This window comes from Cibotium barometz, chromosome 60 (genome assembly GCF_041138505.1).
Source record: "Cibotium barometz isolate CiBa-2024 chromosome 60, ASM4113850v1, whole genome shotgun sequence".
Taxonomy (NCBI): Eukaryota; Viridiplantae; Streptophyta; class Polypodiopsida; order Cyatheales; family Cibotiaceae; genus Cibotium; species Cibotium barometz.
Window position 1 is genome coordinate 13,363,873 of NC_141105.1, and position 16,760 is coordinate 13,380,632.

At 44.6% G+C, this 16,760-nt stretch overlaps 1 protein-coding gene across 1 annotated transcript; it reads right to left on the minus strand.

The window, feature by feature from the left end:
• Positions 1-219: 219 nt before the first annotated feature.
• On the minus strand, positions 220-10,580 carry LOC147605007 (costars family protein WS02710_H03-like). Its single transcript, XM_086794263.1, has 2 exons — positions 10,417-10,580; positions 220-866 (listed from the first exon to the last, which is right to left on the minus strand). The coding sequence occupies exons 1-2, from the start codon at positions 10,495-10,497 to the stop codon at positions 702-704; spliced, it is 246 nt and encodes an 81-aa protein (XP_086650389.1). The 5' UTR covers positions 10,498-10,580; the 3' UTR covers positions 220-701.
• Positions 10,581-16,760: the final 6,180 nt, after the last annotated feature.

Here is a 16,760-nt window from a genome sequence, read left to right on the forward strand (position 1 = left end):
TTTAATCCAGTTTAACACTATTTTCTATAGATATACTCCATGATATACCTTCAAACGACCAAAAGCAATTACATTAAACGCATCGATCTCATTTGAATTGATGGGTTACACCCTTGTTTTAAAGTAATCTAAGGTGCCAAGATTCAGAACTGGGACCTGCCTTTCAACAGGACAGCAACAAACTGGCATTTGATGATTACTTAACAGCACCTCACTTCAGAACCCAAATCCCAGATTTCGTTACGTTCTCAGGAAGCATGTTTTTTAATAAGCATTTGAGTGAATCACCACAGAGCACTAGGCCATAACAAGCTTCTGTGGGATAAAGATCTCCAAACAATACATATAAATGAACTCGGTTTGATCAGCACTGGATGGAAACATGAATAAAAGCAATGACTGATATCAGCCTAGTAGAAAAGGCTCAGGGCAAAATCCTCACCTGCTTGAGTAATGTCCCCAGTCATACTTGTGGATGGAACAAAATCTTGCTAGGCAGATGCAGAACCTGCATTACCCCAGGTTCAATTGTTCATCTTTAATCAACAAAGAACAGGCTGGGGATCAACAAAGGACAGGTTGGGATTCCACCCAAACAAGCAAGGGTGCAAGGGATTCAGTTAATACATATGTATGCTGCTCTCACTTCAGCGTTACACATAAAAAAATTATTGTCATCACCAGAGACCTAATTTCCAATACTATGTCTTCAAAAGAAATACATCCACATTGTCATGGACCCCTTGCAAAAGCAGCTCCCCCTCAAACTTTACAATCTTTCTTTTCTTTGCAGCCCTTAAAGTACCCAGAAGTGCCTCGAATAGATTTGCACACCTCTCATCATTGAAAAGCACACCAAACTTTACCTATGGAAAACCAAAAGGTTGAAAATGTGATCAGATTCTATTAGTACAACTCTCTCTCTCTCTCTCTCTCTCTCTCTCTCTCTCTCTCTCTCTCAATAATATAACTTGCTATCTATCTTCTTGTGAGACGTGTTCCTTTTTTCTCCCATAGGTCATATCCAGCTTTTAATGGACGTTAATACAATCATCATAATTACCTCCAAAAGGGTCTGCGTCTCAAACCCTAAAAGAGTGACACCTACATGCATGATACACCCTTGGTTCCTAACCACACAATATGCAAACCTTGGGTATATAACTGGTAACCTCTCCAAAGCCTACACCCAGCTACTTAAGTACACATTTATTCATGCTTCATGACAATCCAATAAGAGTGTTTTCCTTGAATCAAGTTGATGCCTAGATTCAAGTGAAGTCCACAACCACTTTTTATACTCCCCCAATCAGTCCGCACCGTGTGAAGAGAAATTGAAAGCCTAGAGAGAGCCATGGTTGGGAAAGAGGTCACTAATCCAAGTGTCTGGTAAAAAAGTTGGAAGCAAGTACACAGTGCACACATCTCCTGTCATCACCAATTCCCCTGATATCTTACATTTCTTCACAAGTTTGACTGACATGTAAGAAGACATTGCACCTAGCACTCATGCTAAGACTGGGTTTACAACCTTCCAGGAGGAAGCTTGTGAAGTCCACATGGAAAAGGTTCATTGGAGAGCTGCCAAGACAGGACCACCAAGCAGGTGTCCAGAGGCTTTTTGTTTCCAGCCAGATACCAGTGGAAAGTGCAAAAAATATAGGAGAGCCTGCCAAGACATAGGTCATGTCTGGAATAGGAGTCATTCCCAAGTAAACATGCTAAATTCATATGGACTATTGATTGGAAAACCTCATACTCAACTAAATCTTCAAGCAAGGGGGCATGCTGAATTCAGTCTATTGAAGGAAGGAGTAGCATTTTCTGACTTTCGGACTTAGTGGGCTGCTGAGGGGCCAACTGCTGGCTTTGGCCTCAAAAAGGCGTTCTATTACCCTTTTCAACGCCTTTTTGCCCACAACAGCCCCAGACCACCCACATGTTTTTTTGAGCACCCCCAGGCTGTGCAACAGCTCACAAACGGACATTGGCTTCCTCTGCCTTCCAGATCCCAGCCTGTTCATTTTCATTGCTTTGGCCGTTGGCATTGATTGACCCATCCTCAGTGCTACGCTGTGGAAGCCTATCCTCACTGATCCTTAAATGACCTATCTGTACTGATTCCTGAATGAGGGCTCACAATGATTTGTTAACCTTGAATCTCCCTACTCCACTCTGTACATGTCCTCAAATCGTCTTGGTACACAGCATCTGAGGATGATGCCTGTAACAAACCACAGTACATACACATTACTTATGTGGACAAGCTGCAGAAGGCATTACACAGGTCAAAACACAGGCTTTGTGGTCTCAGCATCATTAGCTGCAGAACCTCTCTATGGGGTTAAAGAAGCCTTTAAGCATGCAGATTCGTCTTGCCCAACTTCATCTCTTCATTTAGGACTCACTCTCTGCTGTACAGCCAGCAATCCCTCTCCATGTGGTTTATAGAGGGGTTATTTTTTGTTTTGGTGTTGGGAAGGGATTTGTCTGGGGAGAGTCAAGCTGTTTTGACAACTTACCACTTGCATGAGATAATTATAAAAATCCTTTTTGCTGTTTCTTTCTACGTTGGTTGGAGGCGCAGGAGGAGAGAGCCAGCTGGAGGAAGTGGGCTGAAGGAAAGAGGCGCATCGTACAGGGAGCTCTAGACCTGGCAGCAGTAGGTTGTGTCCTTCCTTTTAGGGAAGGTTTTTTTTTTTTGAGACTTCCATTAAGTATGAATAGACCATGCAAAATCAAAGCTCCATCAATTGACTCCCACTCCAATGAAGATATCTGATAGGACATCCACCATACAGCCATAAGCACCAAGACCCATGGGTCACAATATCAGGCGGTTGGTCAACATGCCAATGCTTCCTGGAGCAACTAACTACTCTCACTGGATGAAGGACAATGTCAGTAATAATCTCATACATTTCACATTTCATCAATCTCCATCTTGGCTGGATAGAATAAAAAACACCATCTCCCTCCTCATGGTGATCCAGCAAGACTAACACCTATAATGGCACTCCTATCCTTGAGAAAACACCCAACCACCTAGGATGATGTTGATCATCAAATGTACACAATACCAATAATCCACTAATGAAGTAAAGCTACATCAATTTGATCAATCTGTCTAAAACTCCCTCTGATGTTCATAGAGTTGATTTTGCAGCAATGTGATAAGCTATGGTGGATCAAATGCAAGAATCAACATGATTTGCAAGTAATTAGAAGGTAATTAAGATGAGATTAGTACACAATTAATCTAATAGCTTAATGTAAGCATGGATACTCAAAAACTAGCAATATCTCATTAAGCCAATGCCTCAATTTATAGGTTTTACATCCACAAGATGCCAAGCATCTAATCCCACTGATTTCTCCCTTACCTGTTGTACCAATCAGTTGTACCATCTCTACTGGTGTGCTGCTGACAACATCCTTGTACATGCTGCTTGCTGCCTTCAATGCGGGTCCCGTCCGGTGGAAAACACATTGGAGAAACCATTGTTGTTTCCGTTCACTAGTTGTTTCTCGTGACAAAGAAAGAGAGAGAAAGAACTATGGTACCATTTTTGGAGGAGGCTCCCCTTGTCATTGTATCCAACCTTGATGAGTACCTACTGTCCACCCCTCTGTGCTCCTATGCAGGCTTCCGCGCCTGTTTGGTGCTCGTGGTGCTCGCTTGGTGCCATAGTTGCCAGGGGTTTTTTGAAACGCGTTTCAATTCTTTCAAATCCCAAACATTTCAAAAACGTATCATTCAAGAGGGGGGATAAGGGTCCCAAAATTTATATATAAGTTTATAATATGTAAAAAAAATATGTTGCCTTGCTTACAAAACAATATTAAACATGCATCATTTACACATTAAAACATGTTTACAAGTTAAAACTAAAGATTCAAGGTGACCCAGTTACAATGGACACCCAACAAATCAATTAGCATAAATAAACTAGCAACATCAAGAATCAAGATCCGAATTCCATCATCAATAATGGCAACTGCTCAAAACTCAAGAAACAATATATAAAGCAGGTAAGAGTGACATAGTCCACTAAGCACTCAAAGTGATCACAAAAAGGCTGAGTCATGTGCTATTACAAAAAAAGAAAACTTAAGTTTGGACAAAGTAAAGGATGTTGATAGATGCATGATAAACTAGAGGAGCTTGATAGCCCGAAAGACTAGAGTCCTCAATCTGGAGTCTAGGCACTCAATCCTCAACATCCTCGATGTCCTCACTAGTAGACTCCTAGATAAAAAAACGCCCAAATTGTATTGACAACAAGTGGGAGGGAAAGAAACATGTTTCATTCAAAAGAAACTTTTTTTTTTATTTTGGGAAAAAGATCCTTCAATTAGTTAAAGAAAAACAAGCACAAAGGCCTAAGTACAACCACGACAGGCTAAATACAACCTCACCTCATATAAGGGCAAGAGACAAATGTTAAAAGGAAAAGAGATGCTTCTCCTCCGGCTGGCCACTCTGTGAGGAGAAGGCTATCTCATTCAAGGGGAGAGGGGGGAAACAACCATACAGCTGGTCTATAATGCCAAATGGGGTCACTGCCTCTATTCATCAGGAAAGGGCCAGGCCTCCAAAGTCTCAAGAAGGCTTCCCACCGCTTCCGCATGCAGTCAAAACCTCCCTGCAACTTCCCCCACTGACCGCAGAGGGTGTGAATGATGTCGAGCCATATGCTCTTAATAGTCTCAACCGGCAAAGTGTGGGTGCCCTCGATGGCCTCGCTACATCTAGCACACCAGATGTGCCAAGCGGCTATGCTACTGCAAATCTCCCATCGCTAGCATGAGCCTAGTCGCCAGACACCTGTCGGTGCGGCTGTGACTGGTACTACTGCAATACGATGATGGGAGACCTGAAGGGCAATTCCTACCCCATCCTCCTCGTAAGTCTTAACCACTCTAGCCTCGGTCAACCGACAAAACCCAACACGTTGGTTTAGGTGGCCTTTTGTGTGGTGACCCTCCCATTTGGGATTTCTATCCGGGCCACCTTGGTGCTTTGGGGGTGTGCTTGACCGCCCCGTATATATTGCATCTATATGGGGGACTAGCCAACACCCAAGCAACCACGCACTCAAGCTCTCAAGCACCCAACTCCCTACTCCCTCTCTACCTCCGAGTCACGGTCCCCCCCCCCCCCCCCCCCGGTAACGGCCGTGGCTCATGCCCGCTCTCAAGCAATCCTCTCTTGCAAATATTTCTTGGTTAATGGCAATGACGGCTCCTTCGTGAGTCTTTTCCTCAAGATCTTCTCTCTCTCTCTCTCTCTCTCTCGTTCTTGGCAAGCAAAACGTGGGTTCCCCGTTGCCGTTGGCTCTACACGAGCCGCGGGGAACATCGGCCGGTCCCATTGTTTTCGGGTGCCGTTTGGCACGTCGGCAAGGTGAATTGAGCCCCGTTGGGGTCCCGTGAGGACCGGGCCATCACACTTGGTATCAGAGCCCGAATCCACTCGGCTGAGCAAACGTCCCATGCCAAAACGGCACGACGTGGCTCGTGAACAAATTCTTCAAGAAGCCAACTACGAAAGTAGCGAAGCCTCGTTGTCTCAAGCGGAAGCACAACGGATTGAAGAGGAAGAAGCCCTCTCAATCGAAATCCGACGGTGGGTCAATCACGCCGAATGCCAACAAAGGCGAGGTGAACAACCAAGACCCTTGACGGTGAGGAACATGGATGACGAAGGGGACTTCCGGGATAGTTCCGAGGTGCAAGCCCAAATGACAGAGCAAGGCGAGCACTTAGGCCGCCTGGAGGACATGCTAGCCACCTTGATGGAGCGGCTCCCGCTGGCACCCGAGAGGAGAGACCACAGGTCCTCCCCCTACTCCGAAAGGGAGTTTGCCCAACCTGGCCGCCGACGTCATGAAAGGCGTAGGGGGCAAGAAGACGACGGGTTTGGGAGGTACAAACCTCAACCCCCCGAAAAATACTCGAGACAACGGGACTCTCTAGTTTTGCAAAAGTGGATCCGTGAAGTGGAAGAGTACTTGGAAATGAATCAAGTGGCAGACCGGCATTGGATAAAGATTGCAGCCCGTTTTCTCACAGGGATGCGTTCAACTGGCTCCTAGCCGCAGAGAAACACGGTGGGAGGAGTGGTTGGAGGTCTTGGGACGAATTCAAAAAGGACATCACAAAGTACTTTGTCCCCCGCAATGAAGTCTTCAAAATAAGAGATGAATGGAATTGAGGAATCTTGCTCAAGGAGATAGCAAGCTGTCAGAGTACATAAGCAAGTATCGGCAAATCATGCTCCAAATCGCCAAGATGACTTTGGTGGATAGGCTGCATGGATTCTTGTTTGGGCTAAAGGATTGGGCTTGAAGAGAAGTGGAAAAGCAAAATCCAAGGGACTATGAGGAGGCCATGGTTATGGCCGAAAGACTGGCAGATACAGACAATCATCGTAGGGTGAATGCCCGAGCAAACACAACGGCAGTTAACATTGCCATTGCACCTAAGGTGCAGGGGAAGCAAGAGAATGCAACCCGTGACACGAAGAATAAGTCATCAAGAACACAGTCAGTGGAAAATCGAGGTGGAGGCTATGCAAACCCTCACAGAGGTGGTTATGGCAGTCAAGCAAGTAACAGTTGGAGGAGCAACAACCAATCCACGGCTCAAAACACGAATAACAGTGGCTATCAGAGACCCCACCCGGAGGAGTTGTCGTTGGTGCAATGGGGATCACTATGACAATGAATGCCCAAAACGGCCAGCCCAATCTAGGGTGAACACAGTGGATGCCCACGATGCAGGAGACGACAGAGATCACCACGATGGGTATCATCACCATGGGGGAGTACGGATCACAAAGATTGATGAACCCCGGAGTGCTCCCAATCAAGAGAGAGCGCCAAATATGTCCCGTGTGGGGGCCGTGCAGGCAATTCCGAGGTGTATGGCAGCACAACTACAAACCATTCCACATTTGTATTTTCAAGCATAGATGAACGGGGTAAAGCAAGACATAATGGTGGACACGGGAGCAACGCACAATTTCATGACCCCCGATGTGCTAAGAGGTTGGGGGTACGGCTAACTCGTACGGCCATAGCCATGGAGGTGTCTTTTGCTCAAGGCACTGACTCCAATGTGCTCATGGCGTACTCCGTGCCGGTTCAAGCGGGCGCATGGAGAGCCAAGATGGACTTCCTTGTGGTTCCAATGGACGCCTTTGAAGCCATTGTGAGACTCTCATGGATGGACAAGTATATGTTGGAGGGGTCAATAACCTTCTACTGGACATGCAAGGGACTGAGGTGTTGGTGCCGTGCTTGAGGACCGCCCCTCCCCGCTCGGCTAAGAAGGCCCCGCAAAAGACAAGGAGACAGCAAGGCAGGGGTCCACGGACGGAAGGGCACCAGTCAAACAAGGGCCAAGGGAAACAACACCGCAGTGGCCTAGTGACAGAAGGGCCCCAATCAGTCAAGTGAACCTTGCAATCAGTGACAAAGAAAAAAGGGTGATCCTAGAGGAACATCAAGCCAATGAATGCCACCATGCAGAGCCAAGAAAATGCCTGGTCAAACATGCAGGGTCTAGGCGTGCTGGGCAGTAAGCCAGGAAATGCAACAAGACAAAGCCAAGACGGGCAGAAGAAGAGGTTGTCATGGGATGACATGACGCCAGATTGGTACTGGTATAGTGCTAAGCAAGTGGAATGGGACATGAGGCAGGGAGTATGTGGTGGCCCTCCCGTTTGGGATTTCTATCTGGGCCACCTTGGTGCTTTGGGGGTGTGCTTGACCGCCCCGTATATATTGCATCTATATGGGGGACTAGCCAACACCCAAGCAACCACGCACTCAAGCTCTCAAGCGCCCAACTCCCTACTCCCTCTCTACCTCCGAGTCACCCCCCCCCCTCCCCCCCCCCAACGGCCATGGCTCATGCCTGCTCTCAAGCGACCCTCTCTCTTGTAAATATTTCTTGGTTAATAGCAATGACAGCTCCTCCGTGAGTCTTTTCCTCAAGATCTTCTCTCACTCGTTCTTGGCAAGCAAAACGTGGGTTCCCCGTTGCCGTTGGCTCTACGCGAGCTGCGGGGAACGTCAACCGGTCCCATCATTTTCGGGTGCCGTTTGGCACGTCGGCAAGGTGAATTGAGCCCCATCGGGGTCCCGTGGGGACCGGGCCATCACATTTTGCACCCCATGACCAGGTCAGGCTGGTCCGACCAGCTGATCAGGGATGCCTCCTATAAAAGGGCCCATTCAGCCCTCATTGCTCCCATCTCATCCCCAGCAATTCAGTGTTGGAAGTCCACCCCTTCTTGCAACCTTCAGCAGCAGTGAAAAAGCAAACGCAAGGGCAAACTGAGGTCAAACACAAGCAGCCAGTCATGTGCATCATGATTTTCGCAGCAGAAGAAAACACAGTCCGTCCGAGCAGCATTCAGCCCCCCAGTCCTTCTGTCCTCGTTTATCTGTAGCACTAAAGCAAATACACCATCAATGGTGGGACCCTTTAGTGGGTAATTGGGACCCAATCTAATGCAATATGCTCTCTCTCTCTCTCTCTCTCTCTCTCTCTCTCTCTCTCTCTCTCTCTCTCTCTGTGCAAACTAACAATAAGGTCCAAAGACTTCTGCACATGTAAGAAAAATGTTCAGCTTCATAAGTTTATTGTCAAGCACCACATCTTGTTTATGCATGAGAACCTTTTTCTGTCTCGTGTCACAGAAGTACCAGAGTATCGTTCATACCTCGGAAGGTTGTAACACAATGCGGAGAGATAGGGACCCTCTGTACAGGTGACCAGCCCTCCTTGCCTAGCCATGCTGCCACAGTCCACTTGAGCCCCCAAATTAAGTGTCCAGGCTGGCCAGCACCTACTGCCCTACAAGGCTGCCAAACAGCTGGAAAAATGCATTGCTGCTCATGCTACCCTTGGTCAACCGGAGCTATCACCAAACCATAGGATAAATATGCTACCAACAGCCAAGTACTTCTGCCTGTGACCTTATCCCTGCATCCTGCTGCTTCTCAAAACCCTTCACCAAGCATTTTGAGGAGCTTGCCACTCCCAAGCCTGTTTTAAGTGAGCTCATCTAGCATTGGCAAAAGTTGAGCTGCAGCACATACTCCATGACTCACAGCTAGGGGCAGCAAGGTACAAACCATTCATTTGTTGTCTGACTATCTGTCATGCCTGTGCATCTCCATAAGCATCCACATTGCCATGTTAAATTGTGACTTCATCTGAACATTAATAAGCTACTTGTTGGCATATGGGTTGCCAAATTCTCCAACAGAAATGACAGAATGTGTAGGGTGAACCATCTGTTTTGTCCCTCTCTATGTGATTATACCTTTCTCACAAATCGTATTGTCTCTCCATGTATATTCTACATACATCCATCAAAAGTATGGAAATGCCCCAGATTTTCCTTGCAACCACTTTCTGAACTTGCAAAATAGCCACAGCGAAGGCCCAACCAACTGGGATCTTTCTACTTGATGACTTGTCCAATGCCTAGGTCTAGCATTGGAAACAGAGCATAAATTGAGGTTACATGGCATATCATAAACCATCCAGGGTAATGATTGCTGAAAGATGCAGATCCCTATCTTTCCCAGATGCAATATGATTGTGTACCCAAAATTTCAGGCAGAAAATCCCCGCTTTCTAGTATAGCTTGCCAGGTGCTGCTTCCTTAAATGTGTTCTTTATCAGACACATTTGGACTCCCAACCCCAAGGCTCCAGCTTACCCTTAATGTGGCATAAGTGCCCAAACCTTGTTCTTCAGCTAGTTATAGGTTAAAATAATCAAATACATATGGACACACATACAAGCATATCCATCACTTGAAAACATATCTACGACAAATGGAGGACAAAGCTGCAGATGCCGAAACCATTTCTATGGGGCTCCAACATCCTTAACGTTCTTCCACACATATGCTTTGCAGATCTGTGCCAGAGGATCTTGGCTGCTTCTAAAGAGAAGATGATACATGGCATCTGCCAATTGCTCTTCGCACACGAGGCTTTCATGCTGCCCACTAAGCAGGCCACAGAAATGGCGCAAAAATGCTAACCACGCCAACAAAGGTAAGGTAGGTGGATCATAGTGAACAAGATCCACAAGAAATGATATCTTCGATTGAAATAACTAATGATATCCACAAGATCTGGCAATGGACCCGTCCATGAGAAAGAAGAGGGGCACAGAGCCAACCCCTGATGCATATTCTTAGAACAAACTTGCAACGTTGACAAAATCAAATAACTCGTTTCTACAACCTCAAGGCATGATCTTTGAAGAGAAGTTGACGCTCTGAGGTCCATTTTTATGAATCAAAACAAATTTAGACAATCTTAGAGTGAGAGAGAGAGAGAGAGAGAGAGAGAGAGAGAGAGAGCGAGAAGGGGGGTCTCTCACAGAGTAAGTTCCATCGGCCTGAGGAGCTCCGAGACGCTTGATCTCCTCCTTGAGACGCTCAATCTCCTCCTCCACATTCATGCTGGGAAAGCTAACCAGGTGATTGTCTGCCCGTGTTTGTATGTACGAGAAAGTCCTTTAATCTTGCACCGATGCAAGGGTCGTTTTGAATTTTAAACCATAAAAAGATCTCCGCCCGCCCGCTCGCTCGCTCGCTCACACATTCGGGCGTCCTGGCACATAAGCCACGTTTGTCCACAATAAACACCCCAAACGATTTTGGCGCGCCTCGTGCTTTTATTAATTCGCTTAGCACGTGTCAGTTCTTGTGAATCATCAGAGAATTCTTTCTTTCTAAGATATACATGGCATCTATAATTAGAAAAAATTGATTGCTTTTTCGTGTAGTAATTATAGGTGGTAGCCACGCCTCTCTCTCTCTCTCTCGAAGGCACAAGAGAGAAGACTCCAGACGAAGGGAAACGCACAATCCAAGAGGGAGGAGGGCATCAAGGCGGAACTGGGGAAACGTAGGAGAAAAGGCTTAGATGGCGCTGAGTGTGAGGTGGGATTTCTATCAGAAGGGACTTGGTGCCTTGAGGGTATGCTAGCCAGCCTCGAATAGTTTGCATCTATATGAGGAGGAGGTGCAAGGAGAGGCAAAGCATGTTGGCTATATATAGAATGTCTCTATATATAGCCCTAGGATCTCCTCTATATATACTCATCTATTGTGTGTATTCCACACACTTTGGGGATTCAATCTTGTGTCTCGTGTGCTTCTCTCTCATCTCTCTCATGCTATCGCCTCCATCTCCAACATATCTCCGTGGGCACTAAGAAGTCCATGGTTAGCTTCGGGTCGTTAGCGCCCGCCATCTGGGGCACCACCAACGCTAACGCGGCTGCGCACATGAGCAAGGCATAGGAGCACATGGCCATGCTGACGCTGCTGCGGAGGATTGAATGTTATCGCACACACGATGGCTTTAAGACCTATGTTATCGCGTGGCCATATGTAGGCTTTGGCAGCGCTCTGATACCATGTTGGAGATGGAGGCGATAGCATGAGAGAGATGAGAGAGAAGCACACGAGACACAAGATTGAATCCCCAAAGTGTGTGGAATACACACAATAGATGAGTATATATAGAGGAGATCCTAGGGCTATATATAGAGACATTCTATATATAGCCAACATGTTGGAGATGGAGGCGATAGCATGTCTCTATATATAGCCAACAAAGCATACCCTCAAGGCACCAAGTCCCTTCAGATAGAAATCCCACCTCACACTGAGAGAGTGTAGCATAGGGCCGTCGAGGGGTGGAGGTGAACATCAGCGTAGAGGGGGATGGAGGCAAAGACTTGGGGGTACTGGCAGAGAGTATACCATGTGCTTGCTAGCTGAGAGAGCGTTGAGGACATGGGGGTGCTCGCGAAGAGCGATGGGGGTGCTAGCGGATAGCGTCGAGGGTGTGGAGGCAGAGAGTGTAGAGGAGGTGCTAAGGTTTTGAAGCTTAGGTGAGCCTATGCCCACGCTAGTGGGCATTAATTATTTAATACCTACAATAAAAGAGAATAAGCACCTACAATTGACTAGCTTTACATGCACCTCCATGGTACTTGAATAATTAATCGGGTGTGGCACCCGATTAATTATTCAGCACCTTAGCCTACACTCCGGTCGTTTGTCGCCTTCCATGCTCGACACTGCCCAACGACGTCCAGGTCTTGCCTCGTCTTACAAAGGCCGCCCAGCCCTCCTAGCGCCCCTCGACCAACCCACCCATCCCTCCTCAACCAAAATCTCTTCGTCTCTATCTCTCCTGCCTCCAAACCCCTCTTCTCACCCCTGCATGTCTCGTGCAACCTCTCCTGGCATTGACCGAGAGAGAGAGAGAGAGAGAGAGAGAGAGAGAGAGAGAGAGAGAGAGAGAGAGAGAGAGAGAGAGAGAGAAGACGAATGACTCTTAAGAAAGAACCTCACCTATGGAAAGCATCACCTCCACCCTACATGTGTCAAACCCACACCTTACACACTTCACCCTACACGGGTCAAACCCACACCATACACACTTCAAACATGTGAACCATTCAATTCACCATCCTTTCCTAAGGTTAAAAAGACATGCTTCAACATATCAATTAATTAATGTAAATGAGAATTTGGGACCCATATTTAATGTGGTAAGGCCCATTCTAGTACATTAAATTATCAATTCTCAAATGTAATGACGTGAGCCTAGTTACACATATGCCCTTGCACACTATTGAAGCAAATGGGTCATGTTTGGATCCCTCGATCATCCATGTCCTTTGCAAACAAATGGCCATAATTGACAAGCTACACTCACCTTCTTGCTTGTGTAAACAACTTGAGTCTAGTAAATTTCATGAAGCTCTCAATTTTAATAAAATGTTCTAGGTCCAAACACACACAAGCCTCTATCCATCCTGGATCAATCAACGATTGGTTGCTCCTAAGAGAACCACGTCCTTAACATACATGTCGCCACTTTGCAAGTGTTGGATATTAATGCTCTAACACTAGCTAACTCATGTTTGTATGGCCCCCATTATTATGAGGAGAAACCATGGTTAAGCACTCAACATCCTTGTATTCACACGAGATGGAGGCCTAGGAAGCCATATGGTTTACAAATGGCTTAGATTAGATTTGGCACATTGCTAAATAGGCTACATGTTATAGAGTGGACCATTATCTCATAACAATCCACACATGGAGTAGGTAGACTTTAACACTTGGACACCATATCATTGCAAAAACCAAGACGAGCCTGAATGGCCATGGGAGGTGGGGTAACTCATAGTTGTTTCTAGTTCATCTTTATGGTTTGAGTCTACACTGCAGACGGTGGCACCAACTATGACCACATACCTATCATGGCAACACCCCCGTGTATATAGGTCTATATAGATACATGACCAACCCCTTCTCCACACACTTCATCAATCATCTCTGTAAGATTACTCCGTAGCATATAGCCTATGACTCGATAGCTCTAAATTAGCCATCAAAGCTCCCTCTCAAGTGAGCACATAGGTGTGGGCTTTGCCATCTATTGTATATAATATTCTTCTATATCTTTGTTATTGTGAAATTTAAGTTTTAAAGTTCTATGCTATAAAAATTATTACCACCTTCTTGGTAAATGTAAATAAGGCATGCACATCCTTGACATACAAGCGGCCACAATTGACTAATTTTATTATCACCTTCTTGGTAATGTCAATAAGATATGTAAGCATCATCTCTGGTTTGTTTATGAAATGCTTACATTATATAGTGCCAATGATTGAATAAAGGTTTGATAAGTAAGTATTCCATATTGATTATAGAATGTTTCTCAAATGCTTATTGCTAAAAGTTATACACATATTTTCTACACTCCATATTTGCTAAGTAAGTATAACATATGTAATGTAGAATGTTTGCTAAAAGTTGTATACATATTCTACACTCCATATTTGCTAAAAAGTTATATACGTATTCTACACTCCATATTTGCTAAAGTAAGTATTGCTAAAAGTTGTATACGTATTCTACACTCCATATTTGCTGCATATGGAATGTAGAATGTTTCTTGTCACATTAGCACCTTACTTTGCTTAATCTATTGCCTAACCTAGCCCTAATATGGTTCTCATGTGATCTGTCTCTTGGGCTGGTTCTTACCCACATACGTCATGGCTTATACATACAATGGTTTGATGTTACACCCTTCCTAATGTTACTTTCTCCCCCTTAATGCCTAAATGGTTGCACCCTTCCTAAGCCTACGTGCTCCCCCTTCCTAAATGGTTGCACCCTTCCTAAGGCTACGTGCTCCCCCTTAATGCCTAAATGATGTTTACACCCTTTCTAAGGTTGTGTGCTCCCCCTTAATGCCTAAATGGTTACACCTCCCTCTCTCTCTCTCTCTCTCTCTCTCTCTCTCTCTCTCTCTCTCTCTCTCTCTCTCTCTCTCTCTCTCTCTCTCTCTCTAATCTCTCCTTATTTTCCTTTATTCTACTCTCTCTCCATAAATCTTACATGTGTTATGTTTTCCATGATGTTTGCTTAACATGATTTTTCAATTACAATTCTTCTTTGCCATGGATAATATAATACCAACTAAGAAGGGGAAATTGGCATGACATCAATTGCCTTGGATGATCAAGGTTGCTCATACAACTTTTCCATTCTAGCATCATCACAATGCAACTCTTGTGTAGAGAACATTCCTAACATCATCAACAAGGGGACTATGAAGCTGCAAGGGAAAGGGAGCAATAAAGTATGGCCATATGATAAAAAGGCAACATGGGCAGGAAGAGTATGAAAATTTTGATAACCACACAAGACACAATATTTATAATGAAATAGTAAGATATGCTAACTAGAGAACAAAGGGCATAGACATAGCAACTAGGAAGGATTTAACAAGCTCTTCCTTCATCCATTGTTTAAGGATTTTTAAGACATATCTTCAAGGAAAGAGGCTAATGTTCAAGTAGCTCTTGTATCCAACATCTAAACATTATGAAGTAGCTAAAATGTTTGGCTTTTCTTAAGAAGATCTACCTTAATGATCCAAGGTACAATTCTCTAGTTAACCACTTTTGGGGTTATTGAGTTTGAGTGATTATTTGGCTTAAAATTGCATTGGTCGTTGCATCAAATCTTGTTGTATAAGTGTAGACATTGGCCTTGAGAATAATCAAGTGCTAAGACCCCTTTCATTGCATGAGCATGGCTACTTCATTCCTCATTGAGAAGTGTCATTTGCAGCAAATCTTGAGAATAGCCTTGAGAATAATCGAGTGCTAAGGCCCCCTTTGCATTAGCATGGCTACTCCATTCCTCATTGAGAAGGAGAAGGTTTTCACACATAGAAGGTGAAAATAAAATATGCTTTGTTGAAGAATAGTTTATGGGGGATTGTAAGTGGAATGGAGAAGTGTCAAGAATATGGGGGATTGTAAGTGGAATGGAGAAGTGTCAAGAATATGAGGATGGGAAGTATTTAGAGTTCAAAAGGCATTAGCTATTATTACATTAGGTTTGGGAGATGCTTTCATTCATTATATTGTTGACAAAGGTACATTGAAAGGGGCTGGGGCTGAGGAAAAGAACTCAAACACTTCTTTGGTCTTGAAATGACAATTAATGAGTCATTCCCACATGTGAATAATATGAAAACTAGAATGCAACATTTGGCATGTATTGGAGCACCACCAATGCTATAATAGACTTTGTATAATGATGTCTAGACAAGGAAAAAAATAAGGGGTAATCTTTGCCAATTGCCTATTCCCAAAAAAAAATCACCCCCAAAAGAAAATGGTTTGCTTGCAAGCATCCAGCATGTGTACATAACACATGTCATGTGTACATAACACATGACATGTGAATCTTAACCCAAATGATGGGCCACTCTAGGCTCCCAATTATCTTCCATTTTGTTATTTATTTTAGAATTAGTATCAATCCGATCTTGGGTTTTATATGATTATCATTAGCTGTATGTATGATTATCTTCTTTGCATGACCTTTATGTTAACTTCCCATCATATTTGGTGGAAGCATGACCAATCTTTTTTGTTTTAAAAATTTAACCAATCCAATCTTGGGTTTTATATGATTATCATTAGTTGTATGTATGATTACATCCTTTTCATGACTTTTATGTTATCTTTCCATCATATTTGGTGGAAGCATGGCCTTTTTGTCATCTTCCCATCATATTAGTGAAAGACTGTTAAACCACTCCGTAGGTCAGTATGTTTTCACCTGCTTGACCTATCGTAAAGCACTTTACCATCTTGCGAGAAGAATATAGTACAAACAAAAAATGAGAGAGAGAGAGAGAGAGAGAGAGAGAGAGAGAGAGAGAGAGAGAGAGAGAGAGAGAGAGAGAGAGAGAGAGAGAGAGAGAGAGAGAGAGAGAGCATGAAATTAGAGAGGAGGGTGGGTGGGAGATAGAGAGAGAGAAAGAAAGAAGGATATATTAAGCGTCTACTAAAGACCCAATGGTCCTATGAGACCAAAGTGATACAATAATGTCCATGGCATATCTCATCATGGAATGGAAAATAAAACAAAAAGAAAACACGAACATAGCTATCTCACACTGGGGTGATACAAAACTGTCCATGGAAACTCATCATGGAATACTAAGAACATAGAAACTTGAGAGCAGCATCAACTCTAAGTAGATGGTATACCACTCTCCAAAATATCAAGCATGGGGCTAATGAGTATGGCCAAGAGGTCTCCCTCAGCTATGTCACATGGATGGATGGGAGAGAAGGGTGGATGGGAGGGGGGGGAGAGAGAG

Bases quoted from the DNA above. Each gene is read 5' to 3' on its own strand.
- LOC147605007 (XM_086794263.1), bottom strand. From the start codon at position 10,497: ATGAATGTGGAGGAGGAGATTGAGCGTCTCAAGGAGGAGATCAAGCGT. The intron at 867-10,416 runs GTGAGAGACCCC...GGTTTTCCATAG, and splicing joins AGGCCGATGGAACTTACTCT to GTAAAGTTTGGTGTGCTTTT.